The 23888-nt window shown below is 34.6% G+C and overlaps 3 protein-coding genes across 3 annotated transcripts; 2 read left to right on the top strand and 1 right to left on the bottom strand.

Moving 5' to 3' along the window:
* Positions 1-4170: 4170 nt before the first annotated feature.
* LOC115951822 (agamous-like MADS-box protein AGL80) lies at positions 4171-4805 on the top strand. The gene is made up of 2 exons (XM_031068962.1): positions 4171-4745; positions 4793-4805. The coding sequence occupies exons 1-2, from the start codon at positions 4171-4173 to the stop codon at positions 4803-4805; spliced, it is 588 nt and encodes a 195-aa protein (XP_030924822.1).
* Positions 4806-4809: 4 nt separating this feature from the next.
* LOC115952473 (glycine-rich cell wall structural protein 1.0-like) lies at positions 4810-5668 on the top strand. The gene is made up of 2 exons (XM_031069658.1): positions 4810-5405; positions 5521-5668. The coding sequence occupies exon 1, from the start codon at positions 4825-4827 to the stop codon at positions 5380-5382; it is 558 nt and encodes a 185-aa protein (XP_030925518.1). The 5' UTR covers positions 4810-4824; the 3' UTR covers positions 5383-5405; positions 5521-5668.
* A 14653-nt stretch (positions 5669-20321) lies between these two features.
* On the bottom strand, positions 20322-22610 carry LOC115951377. The gene is made up of 3 exons (XM_031068594.1): positions 22184-22610; positions 20952-21056; positions 20322-20848 (listed from the first exon to the last, which is right to left on the bottom strand). Exons 1-3 carry the CDS (start codon positions 22496-22498, stop codon positions 20537-20539), a joined length of 732 nt encoding a protein of 243 aa, XP_030924454.1. The 5' UTR covers positions 22499-22610; the 3' UTR covers positions 20322-20536.
* Positions 22611-23888: the final 1278 nt, after the last annotated feature.

Raw genomic sequence — 23888 nt, 5'->3', positions numbered from 1 at the left:
TATAATGTCCACCGTTAACTTGAATTTCCTTTTACTTACTTTGGTAGAGTTTGCAATTACATTTTATTGTTCATTAATAGGAAAAAGAAATCTCCTTCTAAGGTGATTAGTTTAATATCAAACTCTGCCTCAGCCATCAGTTCTCTTCCTCTCTGAAAGTAAATTAGGCCACCTACCAAAAGAGGAAGAAGAGGAAAAGCTAGGCTCCTGAGTTAGTTACCATGCTCGATCGTCATCAAGCCTCTATTGACATTGCTTCCATCTGGAATGGCCAAAACAACTGAGAAATGCTAATAAGAACTTTATAAAGTCAAATGCAAAAATGGTGAATCACATATGTTTCCTTTTCTTTTATTTCTTTTTTGGGATGAAGAATTGGTTTTTTTTTTTTTTTTTTTTTCCTTAATGAAAAAGAAGAGTATGTTTATTTGTTTCTTTCTTGTTCCTGAGCATGTAACACTCATCTCCTAATAATAATTTTCTTCTATTTATCTGAAAGTGCTTTCCTTGTCTGTGACGGATTGATTTCCTATTTCCATTTTGCTAGAGCTGCATTGCTTCCATGAGTATATTTTCTGGTGAAAATATAAATCAGAAAATCAAAGGATGAACGAAACTAGTTCTACATATAAATATACAGAAGAGCAGACCTGAGAGCAAGATAATAATAATAAAATAAAAAAAAAGTAACAAGTTATGAAAATATATGTGCCCCAACTAAAGGAGATAGAAGGTGAAATTAAAGGGACATTTTTGCTGTGGATTGTCATTCCATGGAGGGACCTATTCTAATTCTTAAGAGCAGGAGTTAATCACTTTGCTTTACCCCAATTCCTGTTATTGTCTTTTGTGTACAAGGCATCCTCTTGCTAGCTTGCCTCTAACCAGACAAAGCATTATTAGCATTGTAGGAAAACTAAAGGCTCCAAAAATAAATAAAAGATTATTTATTTTCCTCCGTATGCTATATGTTCAGATGTAATGTCAATCCCATCACTAGGAATCATCAATTTTCCCATCAAATAGTTTGGATGAATGCATCTATACCAAATGAAGCGTTTCATTTGGTTCCCAATTCAACTATTATTTTTAATCACCAAACTTGAGCCAGTTGAAACACAGTGATATGGGGTACTCAAGGTATGGCTGCTAAACAATTGCTATTAGTCTGGTAATAGGCATTCTTATGCATGCAGCCGGCCAATATTAAGTTGTAAGTTCCAATTTTGTCCTTAATCTACCATTTTTCTGTTAATAGTGATAACAAGTATTTTACCTCGAATGCATTGATCTCTCACTTACATTTTATTTTTAGTTAGATAATAGATCTCCTGTAAAGAAACCAGGTTACATGCTTACATTCCATCTTTAGTTAAAGGATAGATCTCCTGCAAAGAATCCAAGTCCCACCAGTTCCACGTGCATATGACGACAAGATTGTCTTCAATGAATATGATTCCAATACCAATCTCACCTATGTGCTTCCGTACATAATGTTGACATTAATGTTATGTACTTTCAGTTGATACTAAATTGATCCTAAATCTTTCACTTAAATAAAATTTTAGTTATTACAATCATTATTTCTGTTTATTATAAATGATTTATTATTTCTTCAACTTGGTGGTGAAAAAAATATTATACTATATGTAATCTCATTAGCAATTATTTCTTAACAGAAGTTTCACAAAAATACTAATAAAGTTAAATTAACCTTAGATAGAACATGAGCTGCAAATGCAGGGCAAGAAGAGTAGACTAAATGTATTATTGCATGTCTGTGAATTTTTCGTTAATCAGAACAGATTATTGAAGTTGAAATGAGACTTGTAAGTAGCCCATGGCTGACAATTTGTTTCTTTCTATGACATTTTCTTCTGTTAAATGAGTAAAGCATCTAACTTGTGTATGCATGTGTATATGTACTCTTATCATAATCCCTTTTTTACCATCTGATTTTCTGGTTCCTATTTGTGTATCATATTCTCATGTTTGAACAGTTAAATTGATCATTTATGTCTGTATATATATCTTCAAAATAGTATGCATATAAAATACCTTATGGTGTATGTATATGAGCATAGGTTTCAAGTATTTTACCTTGAATGGATTGATCACCCACTTATATTGTCTTTAATTAAAAGGTAGATCTCCTGAAAGATTCCAAGTTACATGAATTCCAGGAGCATATGACGACAAGATCATCACTTACATTCCATCTTTAGTTGAAGGATAGATCTCCTGCAATGAATCCAAATCACATCAATTCCACGTGCATATGACGACAAGATTGTCTTAAATGAATATGACTCCAAAGTCGGTCTCACTTATGTGCTTCTTCACTTTATTTTTGGCATTAATGTTATGTACTTTCAAGGTTGATACTAAATTGGTCCAGAATCTTTCACTTAGATAAAATTTATAGTTATTACAAACAGTAGTTATGTTTACTGTAAATGATTTCTAGTTTCTTCAACTCGATGGCAAAAAAAATTTATATTATATGTAATCTCACAAGCAATTATTTCTTAACAGAAGTTTCATGAAAATACTCATAAAGCTAAGTTAACCTTAGTTTTATGAGCTGCAATTGCAGGGCAAGAAGAGCAGAGTAAATGTATCAGTGCATATCTGTGAATTGTTTTCTTTGATCAGACAAATGATTTAAGTTGAAATGAGATTTGAAAGTAGCCCATGGCTGAAAATTTGTTTATTTCTGTTACATTTTCTTCTGTCAAAGAGTAAATAATGTAACGTGCGTACGTGTATTCTTATCATAATCATAAACTAGGGTAGAAGAAACCTATGCATATATAGGTACACAATAAGGCATTTATAAGCATACTATTGTTGAAGATATATATACATAGATAAACCATCACTTTAGCTCATAAAAAATGAAAAATATGATATGCAAATAGAAACTAGAAAAGAAGATGGTAAAGAAGGGGTTAAACAAAAGAGATTGAGGTAAGAATAGAAAGGAGCACAATCTAAGGAGTAGTTCAATTAAATGTTCTTTGGGATGAATTCACACCTCTGTAACATAATGGATTTAAAATTTTAGATTTTTGGAAACTTAGATTCATTATTTACTTCAAGGCTTTGTCTAACTCTTTAACAACACAAAAGTTTCCAACCTCAACTTTATTACCAAGTTTTATGCAGAATTTGTCACTGTTATGAAAATTACAGATGTTTCCAATTCAATTACAGTATTTCACATTTATGAATGCCTTTTATGAGAATGTAATAGAAATGTAATTTATGCTACACAATGTACATCAAGCTTTTAACAAAATTTCTACTACACTCTTGATTTTCATGCCCTCTAAAAAGTATGTAACTTAAATGCACAAGCGACCTTAAGATAAATATCGACATGAATTATCTGTGCATATCTAGATAGATTCTAATTTCAAATGCATGAGTTAATGTGCATTTGTGAATTGCATCTCATAAGATTACCTTTGATATTTTCTGATGAAAAAAAGTCAAAGCTCTTATTAGAAAAATCCAAGTAAGTTGATTTACTTTTCAAGGAAAAAATTCAAATTCAGTCAGTATGCATATTTGTAAGGGATTTAGATTATAAATATGGTCTTATCCTGAGAAAGCGTAGCACGTGGCTGCAGCGCATCATAGAAAGCTAGGCTCTAGTCCTCATGAAATCGATCGATCAATATGCTTTATAATCATAACCCATGAATGGAAATGGACAGTTAAGATTAGTTTTCAAATCTATATCGAACCACTTCAGTCCATTGGATGGTCCTTATTTGAAATCAACGTTGATGATCATTAGATTAGATTTGTATCCCATTTTACGTACTGATATCTTACCTCTGTCAGTGAAGGTTGTGTGTGGATTTATTCAAGCAATTAAAAAAACCAAAGGCCTGGTAATTGTCCAGCTATACTTTAAACACCTAGCATTAAAGAACAATGAATTTTCTACCTCAGCCAGCATCAAAATTAATTACCTTACTAATACATCATAATCACATATAATCTAGAGTTATAGATTTTTTAACCTATATACAAATTCAGTTTTAATGTCCTGACCCTTCTATTTACTTGTATTCCAATTCTACCCCATATCATGCCCCCTATATATACTCTTGGGTTGATAGAGTTAGAGCATGAGTGAAAGCCTTCAAAGCAGTAACCATGACAAGGAAGAAGGTCAAACTTATGTGGATTGTGAATGATAGTGCTAGGAAAGCCAGTTTCAAAAAAAGGAGGGTGGGATTATTGAAAAAAGTGAGTGAGCTGACCACCTTGTGTGGTGTGAATGCTTTTGTCGTCATCTATGGCCCTGACAATGAGGAGCCAGCAGCTTGGCCCTCCCGCCAGGTGGTGCAACAACTGCTGACAAGGTTCCAGAGCGTGCCAGAAATGGAGAGGCACAAGAAAATGATGAACCAAGAGACTTATCTCCGTGAGAGGGCAACCAAAACGCAAGAACAGCTGCGGAAACAACAGAGGAAGAACAAAGAAATGGAGATGGGTCATCTCATGCACCAAGTAGATCAAGGTAAGGGATTGGCAGAACTTGAACTGTGTGAAATGACAGGTTTGGCGTGGATGCTGGAGGAGAAGATCAAGGAGAACAGGAAAAGGATGGATTATTTCCAGCAGGTTTCAGGTTCTATGCCTCCTCCACCTCCTGATTCGGATGACATAGGCCGAGCAGGAGGCAGTACAGGTGCTGATCAGGGTAGGGCTCCCACAGAGTCTTACATGTGGGAACCATGGTTTGTTGAAATGATAAGCCAACATGAAAAAAAAGCTGCTGCCAGTAACAGCAGTGTTAGGAGTGACATGGGGCTACCACCAAATTCATATATTGGTGGTCCTAGCGGTGCTAGTGACATGGGGCCGATACCTTATGGGAACTATGGAGGAACTGGAGGTGGGATTGAGATGGGGTTGCCTTATGGGAATTTTATAGGTGCTAGTAGTACTGGAGGAAGTGAGATGGGAGTCCTGCCTTATGGGAATTATGGAGTTAACAGTGGTGTGAATGTGAATGATCACATGGAGCTCCCTCATGGGAATTATGGAGCCACTGGTGGAGGAGGAAATAATATGGGGATGGGGTTTCCTTATCATGGGAATATGAGAGGTGCTGCTGCTGGAGGTGACATGGGGGTTGGCATGATGCCTCATGGAGGTAACATTGGATCTGGAGGAGGTGGAAGTGACATGGGGCTGCCTGGGTACTATGGAGGAGGCAGTGCTGGACCTGGAAGTGATGCAGGGCTGCCTTATGATGTCACCAAATCATGGCAACAAAGAAGCATTACTGGGCCTGGAAGTGATGCAGGGCTGCCTTATGATGTCACCAAACCATGGCAAGCTCACTTTTTCAATCCTTAGATTTTGGATCCTAGATCTAAAAGGTCAGTGATTATGTTCATTCATATATTAATTTTCTCTATTGCAGTCGTATGTTTCTCTCTTTCAATGTTATGTAACAGTTTTGTTCTTGTCTCTTTTGTTTATGCTTTGTAGCAGAAACTATTTGGAGGTAGCAGTGTTGGAAGTGATGCAGGATTGCCTTATGATCCAGACAATGGCCTTACTTTATCATCCGAAGAATGGCCTTACTTTTTCTCTCCTTATATTGGAGCAGTTTCTTTTCTAGTTTTGTTGTTTGATCTAATAGGCATGTTGTTAGGTTCCTTTTATGGCTTTTATGTCTGATTCATGTTTGGCCATAAATTTCTCTATACAGTGATGTTCTATACAGTAATGTTATGTTTTTCTCTTCTAATTTCAAGCAATAGCAGTCCTTTTCGGTTTATGTATGTTGCAGAAATAATTAAAAGAACTAAGATATGAAGCCTCCTAATGAATGGGAACAAAATAAAATGAGTACAAATTTATAACTTCACATATTCTATTTCTATACCAAAAACGACTTGAAAAAGGTTATAGGTACATGCCTTGAGAATTTTATCTTGCTTCACCCGTTACAAGCCAATGAGCCATCATCATTGCACTGCATTTATTGACGAAAGTTAATAATTTGGCAAACAACTGGTGCGACTCCGATGACTACCACATGCCCACTTCACTGAAAACACAGGAAAAATAGTTCTGAGATTTAAACATGACGTGAAGAAAGTCCAAGACTAACAAATAACAATCACTAAAATGTTAGTAGTAAAATATACAAGGAAACTATTGAAGTTGCTACCCATTTACCATAAAATGCTTACAGACTGATCTAGCAATGAATGTATTTGGTGTCAACTCGACATCCTTTTTTTTTTTTTTTTGAGAAATAAACACAGATGAGAGTAGATGGGGTTTTAAGTAAACTGAAGGCACACTACAATCAACTCAAAAACCAGGGTATACTTTAAGAAATGGTGGAGTAAGTTATAATACACATAACACTCTCTTAAGAAATTTTGGATATTTACTTCTTCTTATTCTTCTTCTTCTTTTTTCTATTTTAGAAACAAACATACAGGAGAGAGAGGTTGGGTTTCTAATATGAAAACACACCACAAACTTCACTCAAAATCCATAGTAAACTTTTAAGAAAGAATGAGGCATAAACAAAGTCAGATACTTAATCTTTTTTTTTTTTAAGAAACAAACACACAAGGAGAGAGAGGGTGACCTCAACAACTTGATAACCAGATGTCTGAAATTATTTTTTTAGGACTAGTGATAAATCAATTTGTAAAACTTTTATAGTAAAACCAATATTATTCCTAACATTACTGAAAAGACATCTAATCATTTTTGTTATTATTAATTTTCTACCCTAAAACATCCTTTGTTCGTCTAATGTTTAAGTGGGGTACGATAAAGATTAGTGCTTTAGCCACAAATTTTCCCGTGATTTTTACAATTTTTTTTTTTCACGTGTCCAGTACTAATAACATTTTATTATCTATCATTAATAACTTCTTACCTTAAGAGTTGTGGAAAAAAAAATTAAAATTTGTGTATCTAAACCTGCTAGTATAATAATACCAATCAGAAGAGAATTGCAGAGACAACGCATGCTGCGGTATTGTTGTTTGTTGTTGGTGTTACTATAAAGGGCAAAATTTTCCTCCAAACCGGTTTGGTAGAATCTCCTTCCACCACTTATGTCTATTCATAAAATCATTTACATTTATTATATAAACAAGTTATATTACTTATTAAAACTGTCATATGAATAAAGTTACACGTGAATGATCATTTCAACTGCCACGTACTATTTTTGAGAATGTTTCTACAAAATGATTAGGAGGTAAATTCCATCCTATTATGAATGTATTTATTAAGGCATTCGTGACTATCACGCGCAAACATATTTTAGAGCACCATCTGCCAATTTAAGAGAGAATACAGATAGGTAGATTAAAAGTGTGCAAAGCGGGCAAGGGTTTCAATTTACAGATACATATCCAAAAGAAATGGTACAGACAATAAATTTCACATTTTTCAGAAAAGTTGAGTTGGTAGGTATGTCTTGGTTGTTATCTAGGTACACCATTGATATTACTTTTCTTTTAATTAAAAACTTATATTGGCGGTTTGTGAAATATATTTTAAAAAATTTTGTGACCTTATAATCATTGCATAATAAAAACCAAAACAAGAAAGAAGATAGTAACACGCATCTTCTAACAAAATGTGGATTAGAAGAATGGTATAACTTTTGATGTAGTGTATGCATTTTGTAAAGACTTTGTGGTAGACTGAAATTAGCACCCACGTTTGGATGTAGTGCTTTGGTTAACTGCAGATTTTTGAACATACAACGCCTTTATATACTTAATGCATATTTGGTAACTACAACTCAAACTATTTTCCCCCTAGACCTCCAAGTACTTACTACATGGGGAGGTATTAATTTAGTTATAAGGCCTTTAACACGTGAGAATAGATCTAGTAATAGAAAGACTATTTTTATGTAATAATCATTGAGTTTGGCTTACCTCTTGTGTTTTTTTTAATTGGAATTTCTTTTTATTTTAATGAGAAACTGCCACATCACTTACTAACTAAATAAAATGTGGAGATTAAAACCTACTACCACTTGTTATTGTGTATTTAAAACAAAAGGAAATCTCTAGTTAAAAAGATACTGGAGGTAAGCTAAAACCATAATCATTCAACTGTTTGTTTGCACTTTCATTATAGTGAATAGTTATTTTTTATCAAAAGATCCGTAATAGACTAATAACTATTCCTTTAGTCACATAATATCTAAAAAAAAATTCTTCATAAATTATCAATCCAAAAATTATTAATCCCGCCACTCCCTAAAAGATTATATATATATATATATATATATATATGTGTGTGTGTGTGTGTGTGTGTGTGTGAGTGTGCGCGCACGTGCGTGTAAAATGTTGGTAACAGTGTAAGATTTTTATTATTATTATCAATAAAATTCTCCTCATGGATGGTTATTTTAACCACCAAGTATATGGGTTACCGTTAATATTACTTTATTGTTTATTATTAATAACTTGACACATCAACAATTGTAAAATATTTTATACAATGAGTAATGTTATAGTTATAAACTATTTTACAATATTTTTACAAAATGTTAATGCGGCCAACCTTTTATTGGTTTTCATCTAGGCCTACCATTAATATCACTTCTTCATTTACCAATAATCACTCACCATATTAGTAATTTGTAATTTTTTTTTTTTTTTGTAAAAGAGTTTGTATCTCTAATATTATTCTTATAAAATTATTGTGACTTTAGAATTATTGCACGGTGAAATGGAAACAAGAAGGTAGAAGATACTAATATGCATCTTACAATGAAATGTGGATTAAGAGAATGGTGTAACACTTTAGATGTAGTGTGTGTATTATGTAGAGACTTTGTGGGGGACTTAAATTAGTACCAATGTGTGGATGAAGTGTTTTGGTAGACTTCGGATTTTTGAATACAACGTGTCTAAATTTACTTAATGCATGTTTCTTATGCGAGAATAGATTCATGAATAGAATGACTATTCCTTTATAATAATCATTCAATTTTTTGGTTGCACTTATTACGGGAAATAGCTATTCATTATTAAAAGATCTGAAATAGTTATTCCTTAAGTTATGTAACAGCCTAACAACTAAACAAAATAAAAAATTCTCCTAAAATTATCACCTATCACTCCCTGAAGGATCTCTATTTATCTCTCTCTCTCTCTCTCTCTCTCTCTCTCTCTCTCTCTCTCTATATATATATATATATATATATATTGTTTTTTGGTAATGGTGTAAGATGATGATGATGGTTATATTATTATTATTAATAACTAGCCACGAACCCACACGTGCGCTTGATAATTATTTTTATGGTGGTTTTATTAAAAAAAAATTTACAATTTAAACTAATCTAATAATGAGTAATGTATTTCGTAATTATATTTTTATTTATCATAGGAACAATCATAAATGTAATAAAGAAACAATCCAAAACACCAAAAAAAGTAAACTAAAAAAAAATAATAAAACTTAACAATGATTAATTGAACCAATATTAGGATAAAATTTTGTTTTTGATAATCTATTAAGGTTATTTTCTTTGTAGAAATTATAATTTTGGCCACCCAAAACATATTAGCAAATAAAAAATTATTAGCAAAATCTAAGAATTAAATTTCTATACATGCATTGTTATAAAATAATAATAATAAAAATAAAATTAAAAAAGTTAAAATTTGTCACCTATCCGATTATTTTCATTTGGCTAACATTTGCTTTTCTTTAAATGAATGGCATTATAGAGTACTTCTAATACAACTATTAAGAGTATTTTGTCCGCCATAAAGGATTATAAAATAAATAAAAATTAGTAAAAGTCTCATAGTTTAACATCTAAATTGAGCACTATAAAAAATCATGCTATATAACAGAATAAATACCAAATTATCCAACTCATGCTATGTAATAGAATAATATTATATTTTTATATGCTATATTTAATTCTTTAGAACGCAATAGGATAACATTTAACAATCAAAGAGAATAAAAAATAAATAAAAAACAATAACAACGATTTAAAAAAAAAAAAAAACTAAATTGCATCAACCCAAAATAGAGTTTTAAAGAATATAAAAAATTATCAACCTTAAGTAGAGATGCAAGAAAAATAATAAAAAAAAATCCACCAAAAAATTTAGACACAGAGAGAGAGAGAGGGAGAGAGAGAACCATTTTTTTTGTGAGGGAAAACTATGCATAGAATAGAAGAGATAGTAACAAATTTATAGTAAGAAAGTGTGAATAAGAAGAGACAAAAATAAAAGGAAGATGAAGGGAAAGAGGAAGAATGATATTAATGTAGAGGGTAGTGGGGAGATGAAAAGATAAAGGGGGAGATGAAAAGGTAAGGGAGGGAGAAAGATTGAAGTAGTGGGGAGATGAAATGGTAAGGGAGAGAGAAAGGTTGGAGAAGTGTAAATATTAAAAAAAAATGTTAAAAACAATTATAGGAAAATTGAAAAAAAAGAAAAAAGAAAAGAAACCTAAGTTTAGGATTTTTTTTTTTTTTCCCTCCTCCTCCTTTAAGTTGAAAAGACTCACACAAAACCCAAAGTTGAATTGAAAAGATTTTAGATTGGGCTTGATAGTGGAACTAAATAAATAAAAGGTGGGTTGGATTAATTATATAGATTTATTATAGGGTGATAGTGGAAGTAAATAAATAAGTAGTGGGGTGCATTTATACGGCTGAAAATTGTAAAAACCATTTTAAAATTGTAAGACAAATTATATTTAAAAAAAAAAAAAAAATGACGTGGCAGCTGATGTGGCACAATGTGAGAACAGCAGTATTAAACGCTACGCTTCAGCTTTTAGAAATATATTAGTTTTTTTTTTTTTTTTTCCTCCTCCTCCTTTAAGCTGAAAAGGCTCACACAAAACCCTAAAGCTGAATTGGAAACACTTTGGGTTGGACTTGATAGTGGAACTAAATAAATAAGAGGTGGGTTGGATTAATTATATAGATTTATTATATGGTGATAGTGAAAATAAATAAATAAGTAGTGGGCTAGATTTATTATAGGGTGATAGTGAAAGTAAATAAATAAGACTTGATAGTGGAACTAAATAAATAAGAGGTGGGTTGGATTAATTATATAGATTTATTACAGGGTGATAGTGGAAGTAAATAAATTAGTGGGCTAGATTTATTATAGAGTGATAGTGAAAGTAAATAAATAAGTAGTGATGTGCATTTATAGGGCTGAAAATTGTAAAAACCATTTTAAAATTGTAGGACAAATTATATTAAAAAAAAAAAATGACATGACAGCTGATGTGGTGTAACATGAGAACAGCAGCATTAAACACTACGCTTCAACTTTTAGTTATATATATATAGATTTAATGTAACATTTGTAGCTACTTTTTTTTTAAAGTGGCGCTGTCTTTTACTCATTTAACTAGAAAAATCATGGTACAATGCATTAAGAGCTGGTGGAGGGGCATCCTCCATCCAATACATATCTTCCTTTGCATGTTTTGCATACCGAGCCAAAACATGCACCACAGAGTTTGCACCCCTATTGACACAGCTGAAACTAACCCATCTTAGACCATGAGCCAGCCATTGAATATCTTGAATAATATGGCCAAGATGTGACTGGGTTGCTCCTGAGGATGTGAGAACTTGCATGACCACAGCATTGTCCCTTTCCACGATCAGCTCTGTGAAGCCAGCGTCGATGGCAAACTCCATGGCCTTTCTGCATGCTATAGTCTCAGCCTCTTCACTATCATTCACGGGTGGACCTCTTACGGACATCGAAGCCATCACATCTCCCTCTTCGTTGTGAATGATTGCCCCAGCACCAGAGCAATTTAAGTCCAAAAAAATTGCGGCATCGAAGTTTAGCTTTAGAGCTTGGTACAGAGGGGGTTGCCAGGTTCTTGTAGTAGCACTGGAGGGGCTCATTGGAGCTTGGAGTTGTTCTTGTGTTTGATGGAACTCATCCAAGAACTCCCTAGCCCTTTTATTTAGCCACCGTGGATCCTTCACTTTACCCCATGCGCCACCTCGTTCCTCTAGTTCCATATCATCCACGATTGAACTAGGAATAACTCAAACTAGGCTGAGGACAGTCTATTCATCATCTCATGGAATAATTCAAGCATATCCAGCTAGCCTTGACCACTTTTTTGCAGTTTAACCAAGCACCCCGCCCATACATCCTTTGCAACAGCACATTCCCATATGGCATGGACCCCTGTTTCAGGCACCCCAGAACAGAGCATACAACTATCATCCTTTATAATTTTCCTTCGTACCAAATTTACCCATGTAGGCAATATGTCTTGGCAAGCTCTCCAGCTAAAGACCTTGATTTTATTTGGCACATTAGTTTTCCATAGTGTTGTCCAAATTTTGCCACTAACAGGTCTTGTGGACGTCTCTACCACATGTTCATTTTTCTGGATTTGTTTCGCCACGTGATAACTCGATTTAACCGAGTACACCCCCTGTTTATTGTGTTGCCATACTACTGCATCCGACGTGTGTCTGTGGCTCAGCGGTATTCTTAGGATAGCATTAGCATCGTCCTTGTGAAATTTTTCAGTGATTAGCTCTCTTCTCCACCATTTCAGGTCCAGGTCTATAAGCTCTGAGACATGCCATTCCCATTCCTCCTCGCCTGGTGGGTGAAGCACACCATTTGTTGGGTGATTTGGGATCGACCTGTCTGATAGGACTCTAATATTTGAGCCATCCCCAACTCTCTAGTAGCACCCCTTTAATAGGATTGGTTTGGCTGCCATAATGAGCTTCTACACATAGGAAGAGGCCGGTGAGTCAGAAGCCTACAAGAAGTGACTCCGTGGAAAATATTTGGCTTTGAAACACCTTGCCATTAACGATTCTTGCTCCTATATTAACCTCCACCCTTGTTTTGCCAACATGGCAAGGTTGAAGGTCCTAAGATCTCGAAAGCCCATACCTCCCACCCTTTTGGCTTATGTTAATTTACTCCAACTCTTCCAATGGATTTTCCTCTCATCCCCCACCTACCCCTACCAGAATTTTGCACACATTGAATCCAATTCATCACACAGCTTCTTGGGTAATTGAAACACCCCTATGGAATATGTAGGAATAGACTGAGCAACAGCCTTAATCAACACCTCCTTCCCTGCTCTAGATATCTTTCCCTTCCAACCCTGAAGCTTTTTCCATACCCTATCTTTGAGGTTTGAAAAGGAGAGGTATTTTGTTCGACCTATTAACGTAGGCAGGCCCAAATAAGTGTCAAACTTCACCACCTCTTTGACCCCCAATGATTCTTTAATCCAATGTTTCTGCTCCATTGGAGTATTGCCACTAAAGAACACTGAGGATTTCTCCATGTTAATACATTGTCTGGATGCCCCAGCATACACTTGCAAAATCTCAACAATCTCCTGGACTTCACGTTAGTTGGCTTGACAAAAAATCACTGAATCATCTGCAAACAAGAAATTTGTAATTCTTGGAGCTCGCCTACATAAAGAAACTCCATGTATTCTCCTTTCATTTTCAGCTCTTTGTAAAAGTGAAGTGAAGCCCTCTGTACATAACAAGAACAAATAAGGTGAGAAAGGATCTCCTTGACGGAGTCCTCTAGATGGAGTAATATGGCCATAGGGTTTCCCATTAATTAGAATAGAAAAAGTGGATGTAGTAACACAACACATCACTCTATCTACCCAAGACTCAAGAAAACCCATCTTAATCATAATACCTCGAAGGAAATTCCATTCAACCCGATCATAAGCCTTACTTATGTCTAATTTCAGTGCAAGGGATCCCTTCTTTCCTTTTTTACGACCATTCATGGTATGTAGTGTCTCATAAGCCACCAAAAAATTATCTATAATAAGGCGACCAGGCACAAAGACACTTTGGGTTGGGGAGATTATGTGGCGGAGAATTTGTTTCAATCTATTTGCTAGTACCTTGGAGATTATTTTATATATGACATTACATAGGCTGATAAGGCGGAAATCAGATATTTTTTCAGGGGCTTTAATCTTGGGGATTAGAACAATATGAGTGTGATTTATTTCAAGCACCATATGACCAAATTTTAGAAAATCTAACACTGCATTGACTACTGTATCACCCACAACATGCCAGTACTTTTGATAAAAAAGAGCGTTTATACTGTCGGGTCCAGGAGCTTTTGTTGGTGCCATTTGGAATAATGCTGCTTTGATCTCTTCTGCACTAAAGTCACCACCCAACACTTGTTGCATATCAGGAGTGATGTTTGGAGTAACAGTATCAAGACATTCCTCTATTCTTCCACATGTACCTGCCATAAACAACTTCTCAAAATAATCTTGCGCCACCCTTGTAATATCCTCCACCCCTTCCACCCACATGTTCTCATCATTTTTTATGCTCTAAATATAATTCTGTCGTCTTCGTTGGGATGCTTTGGTATGGAAGAACTTTGTATTCTTATCTCCATGTTTCAGCCAAGACAGCCTAGCTCTTTGTGCCCAATAAATTTCTTGCTTGAGAAGTAAAGCATCAAGACACCTGCTAACCATCAGAAATTCTGCTCTGCTCTCCTCGGTAAGATCCGCTACATTCAACTCTTCAAGTTGTTTTTGAAGCTTCTTAATCTCCTTTGAATCGGGTTGGGCAATGGACGAACCCCACGCTTGTAACTCCAATGCACATGTTGCAATATTTTGTTTTGCCAAGCCCAAACCCGAAACATTAGAACTACCCTTTTCCCATGCTGTTTTGATCACTCCCTCAATTCATTAGACAACAACCAAGTTTCCTCAAACTTGAATCCCCTATAACCCTTTTGTCTTAACTTCTTGCGGCCTTGAACTTGCAAAAGGATGGGAAGGTGGTCAGAGGCATGAGGAGGTAGATGGGTCACTGAACTATGTGGAAATCTTGCCCTCCAATCCATAGTTGTCGTAGCCCTGTCCAGCCTCAATCTAGTGTTTGCATCTCCCGGCCTTTTATTATTCCATGTGTATTTGTAACTTCTAAAACCCAAGTCTTGAAGCTAACAATGATCCAGAGCATCACAGAATGCATCTATTTAGCTGTACTAGGGCTGCCTCTTGCTTAACTTCTCTGTAGAGTTTTGGATGGCATTAAAATCGCCAATACAAACCCATGGGCTGTCCACCACAGATTTGATGTGGTGCATAAGCTCCCAAGATTTAACTTTCTGGCAAGCTTTAGGCCACCCATAAAAGCCTGATAAGAACCACCTAAAGCTGTCATCTTCCATTACCTTGACCAAGATATGATTTGCAGTATAGTTGATCAACTCCATGCGCACATCGTTCTTCCATATCAAAGCTATACCTCCACCTGAGTTTGGGTTCTCCACCACAATACGGTTAGGAAATGGCAAGTCACCACAGAAATAATCAAAACCCTCCTTATCTAGTCTTGTCTCCATCAAGAAACAAACCATGGGAGCTTGATCCCTCACTAACTTGTGAAGGCTTCGAACTGTCCAAGGGTTCCCAAGCCCTTGGCAATTCCAGCTTAGTATTTTCATTGCGTCCGGTAAGGGTGATCAGCCACCCTCGCTGATATCTCATCTTCACCCTTTCCATATGATTCTACTCTGCTTCATTTTCCAGTTTGAGCTTCGAACTCCATGTCATATTCGTTCCCCACTGTCTCTGTAAGCACCCGTTTCCCTAACATTGAAATTTGCTCTTTATTTCCTTTCTCGCCAGCCCATAATCCTTTCTACCAATCCTAGTTCACGTGCCTTTGGGCTTACGTTCAGCCAGCCCCTCTTGCATGGTAACATCCACATGACCAGTTTGGGTGGGGTCCTTCATGAATTCTGTAATTGATTTTGCTTCCGTGTGTTCCCTGTCTATTTCCTTCACTTCAATGCTTTCCTTATTTGACTTCATGACAGCTTTCAAATTGACATTTACGTTACTTCCTCTCATATCGTTGTTTTCAACTCTTTCCATATCAGTCCTCATTATTGCCTTTAATGTAGGATTTTGTACCTGAACATCCGTTACTCCCCCTGATTTTGCGCCGTCTCCATTCTTGGCCTCCCTAGGGCATCCATTGGTAATTATCTCTGCCGCCGTCTCCCTGGATTTACCCGCCGACCGACCACTGTGAAATTCCTCTTGGTCTTTTCCTTTCTCTGGGTTTGGTGTATGATCCTGCTTTGCATTACGTTTCACCAGTGACCGACTCCGTCCCCTGGTGACTTTCAACCAATCCCCATACTGAAGCTCTGCCTCTGCCCCTTGCTTTGATGGAGCAAAATAGCTAGCACAGTGGCGCAAGTCATGCCCCAAGACACCACAGTAGTGACATAGCATAGGGAGTCTCTCATATTTAAAAGTGACCCAATGCCGCGCACCGTCCATACCTGCTAAAAAACCTCCTTGCCTTAGGGGTTTTGAGATTGGCAACGCTATTTTTACCCTCATAAAAATGCTAGGATCATCCAGCTTGCGCCGTTTTTCTACCTCCACTACATTGCCCAACCTGCCTCCCACCTCAGTAGCTACTTTGGGTGACACCATGTCAAAGGGTGCACCCCATATTTGGAGCCATAAAGAGGCATGGTTTAGACGGACATTATTCGCATTCATCCCCTTTCGCCATTTTGTGAGTAAGAGCATTTACTTGTCAAAAGACCAGGGTCCTCCATTAAGAATCCGTTCTAAATCAAACTCTGAGTTGAATTTGAATTGGAAGAGATTTGATCCCACGTCAACCATCTGCACCTTATCATCTAGTCCCCAAGCTCTCCTTAATGTGTTTTTTGCTGCCTTCTTGTTAAACGTTTGCACGTGAGAAATTTGCCAATCAAGCTTAGAGTGCAACTCTCAATCTCAGCTCGTCTGTCTTCATCAGCAATCTCAATTGTCTCTTCTTCATCAGCAGTAAGTTTCATGTTTTCCAAGCAATGTATTACGTCATCAGCCATGAGCACCCAGAAACGTTGTCTCTCTATTAAGGATACAAGATGTATTTGGTGGATAAAAAACAGAAGAACATTACCCTTAGGACTAGCCAAGGGAGGGATGGGCTCGTTTGTGAAAAAATGAGAGAGAAAGCTCCTACAGAGAGGAGAGGGTAAACATTAACGTGGTATTAATTAGTAGTGCTTCATAAGTAATAGTAATTTTTAAAGTTTGCAAAATTAACATTTATAGCTACTAGTTGTGATAATTCATTTAAAAAAAAAAAAAAAAAACTGTTGATAAGAATAAGGCTAATCACTTTATATTATGGTATGAAATTTAATTTAAAAAATTAAAAACTCATTTATTTCTAATCTACTAATTTAAATTTCATATATATATATATATATATATATTATGTAACATGTATTATATATATATATATATATATATATTTTAAAGCTTGTCTTGTATATCATCATTTTATTCAAGCGTGAGAATTTTTCATGATTAGAATCTAATTTTTAGGGTAGATATGTCAATTTTTTAATACATTTTTTAACATTTATGGAGAACAATTTTGAACAAAGACAATGAAATTAATTGTTCTACTCCTATGTTATCACCAAACAAATGCACAAGAATAGTTATTCCATCACAACTTCTTGTATTACTTGTAATACATATTCATATTTCAATGTAATGATTATAGTGTACCAAATGTTCACTTATTATTTTCCTTGATCCCACAAAGGGGAAGTGTGAAGATGGATTTTAAAAGGTAATAATAATAGGTTAAAATTTTATATAGTCCAATGACTTTTACTTTCAATTATTAATTTAGTTCCTAAAATTTAATTTTCTCCAATTTAGTCTCTCACTTTATAAAAATGAATTAATATGGTCCTTCCATCCAAATCTACTACCAAATGACGTTATTTAAATTTTTTTTTATTAAAAAATTAATTGAAAACAATCATGAGATGCCTCATCTAATAGATCTCATTGTTTGATGATTTTTTAAAAATGTTTAAACAACTTTATTTACTAATAGATTTTAATAGAATGATCAAAATGAGTCATTTTACCAAAGTTAAGGACTAAATTGAAAATAATTAAATAATAAGGACTAAATTGAAAATTGAAGTAAAAAGGTCAGGGTCTTCTTAGAACTTAAATAAATAAATAAAAAGTAAGGGACTATATGGTCTAAATTCAGGTTGTAAATGAACCAAGCAATTTATGAACAACTCAAGCTCAACAGAGGGAAAAAAAAAAAACTTGTTTATGTTCGTTTATTTAGAAAACAAGCCAAGTTCAAGCCATAAGTTTAGGCTTGATTATTAAATGAGTCTAGCTCAAACATAATAATGTATTCATGAATAAGCTTGTGAACATGATGGCTCAATTTAACCATATATAATATTATATTTTTAAATGCATACTTGTCGAAAAATATATTTATATAGACTTGAAGTTGGATATATAAGTTTGTTAATAGGTTCACATGAAATTAAATTATTACTTGTAACTTATTAATGATATAAACAATCTATTTGTTTTAAAAATTCATAAAATTGTGAAAAGGTCAAATATTTTAGTCATGTTTTCACAATATATAGAAAAATAATAAGTTAATCAAGCTTGTTCGACCAAAAAAATAAGCTAAGCTTGAACATGAAATCTTGTTTGGTGATGAGCTCAAGCTCGACTCGAGTTCGGAAAAAAAAAAAAAAAAAAAAAAAAAAAATCTTGAACTTTTAGTACTTGACTCAACTTGGCTTGTTTATAACCCCTAAATTGAATTTTAACCAAAGAATAATAACTTGTCACTAGTTTGTGGTGGAGACAATTTTATACTCTCTATCCCAAACTTGATTCGGGTGTGAAGAATTGGAAATTTTCATATAATTTATATTGATATATTTTATGCTTGGTATATAATTACGTTTTCTAATAAATATATGTCAAAAATATAAAATATATAAATTTCTTTAATTATACTATTTTTTTTTTTTTTAATGTTTTATGATTTTGATTGTTATATTGTTTGCTGTAGTCTAAAAACTTGATTTGTAAGTGCTTCATGATTTGGATATTTATTTTTATTAAAATTATTTATTTTTGATAAATTCCGCATTCTATCATTCTTGATCTCACTTCAACCTTTATTTAGAACTTATAAGAGGAGAAGGTGTCACTTGTGTTAGGACTCATTGAAGTTTATTTTATTTTATTTATTTATTTATTTATTTATTTTTATTGGTAAGATACACATAACACACTCCCCTCACTCTTCACTATTATCTATAGGAGAAGTACTAATTGAGTTATAGCTCATTAACTAATTTATAATAAATTATAATTATAAAAAACTAGAGGAAAAAAATCAGCTTACCTGACCTGACCCAAGGAAAATTTGGGTGGGCGAGACTGGATAGGATCAAGGAACCGAATATCACCTCGGTGGGAGGCAAAAAATATCCCACCCGTGAGTGGGTGGAGCCAGACTCAAGGGTTAGGGACGGAGTCCCTGCAAAAAAAAAACACCCATTTTTTTTTACCTTCCCTACCATTTTGACTTCTCTGAATCAAAACTGATAATAAATTCATTAGCAATTGTTCATTGCGCTTTTCATTTTCACATTTACCATATATTGTAAAGGTTAAATTGCAAACTATATCTCGAAATTTTGGAGGTTTTGGATTTTACATTCTAAAGTTTCAGAATTTAGATTTAACATCTTAAAGTTTCAGAATTTCAAGGAATAAAATCTAAATTCTAAATTTCAAGGTATAAAATCCAAACACCCTCAATTTTTTAGAAGTGTAGTTTGCAATTTAGCCTACTATAAAATAATAAACACATACATGGATTAAATATGAAAATTTTATTGGAATACCATAACATAAATTCTACTAATTCTGGGTTTTATTCCAATGCTGTAAGTAAATGATATGAAATAAAAATTCTATTACTGGATATACTAACTAGTAATTACCAGTAACAGCAATTCATATTGTTGTTACAATTTGATTCAGAGTAATGCTCAAGCTAAGTTGTTTATGTAGTATCACTTTGCAATGATAATCCTCCTCTCCAGAGTCCAGAGTAACGACCAAATATTGGATGCCCTACATGCCTAGTACCTACTCTCTTTTTTTATAGGCTACCTACACCTATTTTCAAAAATAAAGAGCCCTACAGCTAAGCATTTGATTATAAATTACAGAAAATGATTTGCAACTGATCATCGGTTCACCTTATTAACTTAGCACTGTGGGGATAAAGTTTGGGAAATGAATCATATTCAGGACGCCATGTCTCTGAAATCCCCCGGACAGGTAGAATTAATTCGTAAGTCACCTAGTAGATAGAGATAAAAACTTGGGCACCATGAACAAGGAAGAGTTTGTGTGTAATTCTCTTCTCCTTTTATAATCACAAATAATTGTCAAGTACACAAGTCTATACACCATTAACCCTAAAGATTCTTATCAAGGGAGGCAGCAAATCCACACGGTAAAAAGGGTAAAAGTTCGTCTACAATTTAACAGTACAATGAATTACAACATAGCAGCAGGAAATTTCTACAAACCAGCTAAAACGCAGTTAGAAGAAGCTGTTATACTGGTTAGTGAGAGAATCCTTGAGATTTGAGTAAACTCCATAAAGTGAGTACTGACGAAGATTTGCCACTTCATACCAAGAGTTGAGAGCTTGAAGGTGCTTATCTGTACCAGAGAATGCCAATTGTATACCGAGACTGCAATCTACAGTGCCTCCATTGTTCTTGCAGCTGGATGTTTTGATTGCACAATCCTGATTGTTGAGACAGACAAAGTTTGAGCTTCCAGAACATTTAGCGCAACCATCCCTTTTCCAATAAAAGTTTTGCAGCCTGCCCTTCTGAAATTCAAGTGCCTGCATCACAAAATTTAATTGGTTTTTATTTATTTTTACTCAAAGATGATTATGAAGGAAAAAATGAGATCACAAACAGTGAATGAAAGATGGATGTTCTTACAAGGGTAAAGCTGGTTACAATATATGTATTATTCGCAACAAAAGCAGGAGTGGACCTTGCAGCATATTTCCGTCCAGCAAATGCAACCATATACCCATAAGTTTCCTGGTTAAGGCAGAAGAATATAGAGCATTACAAGTGATATAAAAATTATTGCATTTATACATGTCAACTCTTCAGGACAAAGGAGAAGTTTGATTAATCAAATTATATGCAAATACTCGGATTAACGAATCAAGTGGAAGTGTGACAATATCATTTCCTCCATTTGGGTGTTTAGGCACAAAAAATTCAATCAACAAATTCACTACCTATTTTCAAGTTTTAAGTAGTGCAAACACTTCTTAGTGCCACTACAGTGCTCCATTTTGCTATATAGACTGCTTTAACTAGCAAGCAACATAATAAGAATGTGAAACCAATGGCAGATATTGAATGCAAGCAATAAAATAACTATCCATTTCAACCCAAAAAACTAATTCCAAAAATATCATATACTGTGGGAGTCACTCTTGAAAACAGCCACATATAATGTCTCAAACACCACCCAAGATGCAACTCGGTCTAATCTAACATAGTAACTAAAGTCGAAAACTTATTATGAACACCAAGACGAAAGCAATTCTCTACACAAGCCCGTTTGAGCTAGAGCTCATTGGTGCAATTTTCTCCACAAGTTAAGTGGGTTGTACAAGGGATAAAGTCTAAGCAAGCTACTGAGAATACTTTCACCTAAAGTCAACAAAAATTTACTCAGCAATCTTTCTAGAATAGGAAAACTCTTTTTTTTCTTAAACGTAGGGAACCTTACTAAAGAAGAGCCCTTTGGACTCGCCTCTAACCAGTAAAACCTATGGGCAACTGACTCCACCGGCCACTCGCCACCCGCCAGAACCAGCTGCCGGGTAATCCAGTAGCATTCACTCCTCCTGACGGATTAGGTAGTTTATGCTCATGCCCAGATGAAGAAAACTTATTGAAACAGATTTTCTTCAGCTTGATGCGAAAAATCGCAAACCATGTGCATACGCAAAATCAATGAGAAAATACCATCAATAACAACACCAAACCCTAATTCAACCTAAACCAAATCCACACTCCAATATGGCAGCGTTTGTTCCACAAAATCAAAAGTAAGGAATAATACAAATTGTAATCTTCCATTCCAAATGCACAATTTAAACCCTAAACTAAAGGCAAACCGTAGAGAGAGAGAGAGAGAGAGAGCTAACCAGAGAGGTGGTAGTGTTAACGGTGAGGAGTGAGATCTCGTCGACCTTGGGTCTGAAGAGAGCGAACAGAGAGCTGGAAGAGGAGAGGCGGAGTCTGCTATCGCAGGGAGAGAGCTGTTGTGTTGTGTTGAAGTAGAAAGAGGTTTTCCCAGCGAAAGCGAGCCCCAAGGAGAACCCGTCGGAGCGAGCCACCGTCGTGTCACCGCACGGCGAGTACTGGCCGTTGTTGTCGCTCGCAGCGTCGATGGAGACCAGAACCATCAGGATCAGAGTGATGGTCGCAAACGACGTCGTTTGCGTTCGGCGAACCGCCATGGCCGATCGCGAATCGAGTGCTTTTTGACTTTTTTGGAAATTGGAGTTTGGAACCTTGGAGGCGACTACACGTTACAGGTTGGTGTGAGACTGTGATCCAATATTAAGAATAAGTTCTAATAAAATAAAAAAACCAGATTTGTTTTTAAAATTTAATACCATAATATTCAAATTTAAAGTGATTTTTAGTTTTACTAGTATTAATCAGATTGTGTTAAAACTTATTAGAAATTTAAATCAACTTTTTGTGAGACTACATGAGAGTGTCAATTTTAAAAAAATTGTGAGAGTTTAATTGAAGAACAATTTTTTATGGGACTAAATTTGGTATAATTTTAAAAAAAACATCTTGGAAAATAATCAAAACCTAATTATATTTGCTCCTACTGCCAAATTCTATGACACATCGAGTTGTATTTTGTCTTGACAAGAGCGAGTATTGTAGTTTAATTAATTGACATCTCTTAATATTTTTATAACATTCAACTTTCAAATTCCCCTCTTCCATTGCAACAATCAAATTGTTGAAAAAATATATATTTTTTGACTTAACTCAAGCTCTAACAATATGTTGAAAGTTTGGAGAAGAATAGATGCGTAGAGGATAAGGTGGAGAAAAAGAGAAGAGGGGATGGAAATTGTTACTCATTCCCTTTGTTTAGATGTTTAAAATAATTAAGTAGGGAATAATGGAATAGATATTCCTCCACTTTATTTGGACGTTTAAAAATTAAGGCATGAGAGTCAAAGAGAGTGAAGTGATTAAGTAATTAGAAAATTATGACCCTTTTATTTGATAAGTTTAAGAAAATTGATATAAATTGATATCACGGGGTAAAATAATATATATATATATATATATATATAAAGAGTACTTTGCCACTTTAATAATAATTTTTTTTTTTTTTTTAGTAATTGCAAAATTTGAACTTCAGATATCTTATTTGATGATAAGAAAGTTTAGCAGTCAAGCTAACTAGAAATCACTTTACTTCTCCTCCAAATTCCTCCAATTTGGAGAATTTAAAAAATAAGGGTTATGACTTATGAGGAGTAAAATACCTCTCCAAACATCTCTTCTCTTTCCCACTTAAAAAACATCCAAACAAGGTTCATTAAACACTACCCCCTCCCCTTTCCTCTCTTCCCATCCATCCAAACAAAGTTGTAAAACCATTTTATTAATAAATTAAAAAAAAAAAAAACTGTAATGTATTTAGAATTAAAAATTTAGAGGTTCAAGATGATGGAATCCCCTCCACTTTTTGATTGATTGAAGGATCCTCTCCAATTGAATCCTTCAATTCTCTTCCATTTTTAGTTCAATATGCAACACATGGCATTTATTTGAATTTTAAATGCCAGGTCTTACATCTAGATAAAAATTGGA

The sequence above is a fragment of the Quercus lobata genome, chromosome 7, assembly GCF_001633185.2.
Source record: "Quercus lobata isolate SW786 chromosome 7, ValleyOak3.0 Primary Assembly, whole genome shotgun sequence".
NCBI classification, from domain to species: Eukaryota; Viridiplantae; Streptophyta; class Magnoliopsida; order Fagales; family Fagaceae; genus Quercus; species Quercus lobata.
The sequence above is the reverse complement of the archived record's forward strand: the minus strand, read 5'-3'. Positions and strand labels throughout refer to the sequence as shown.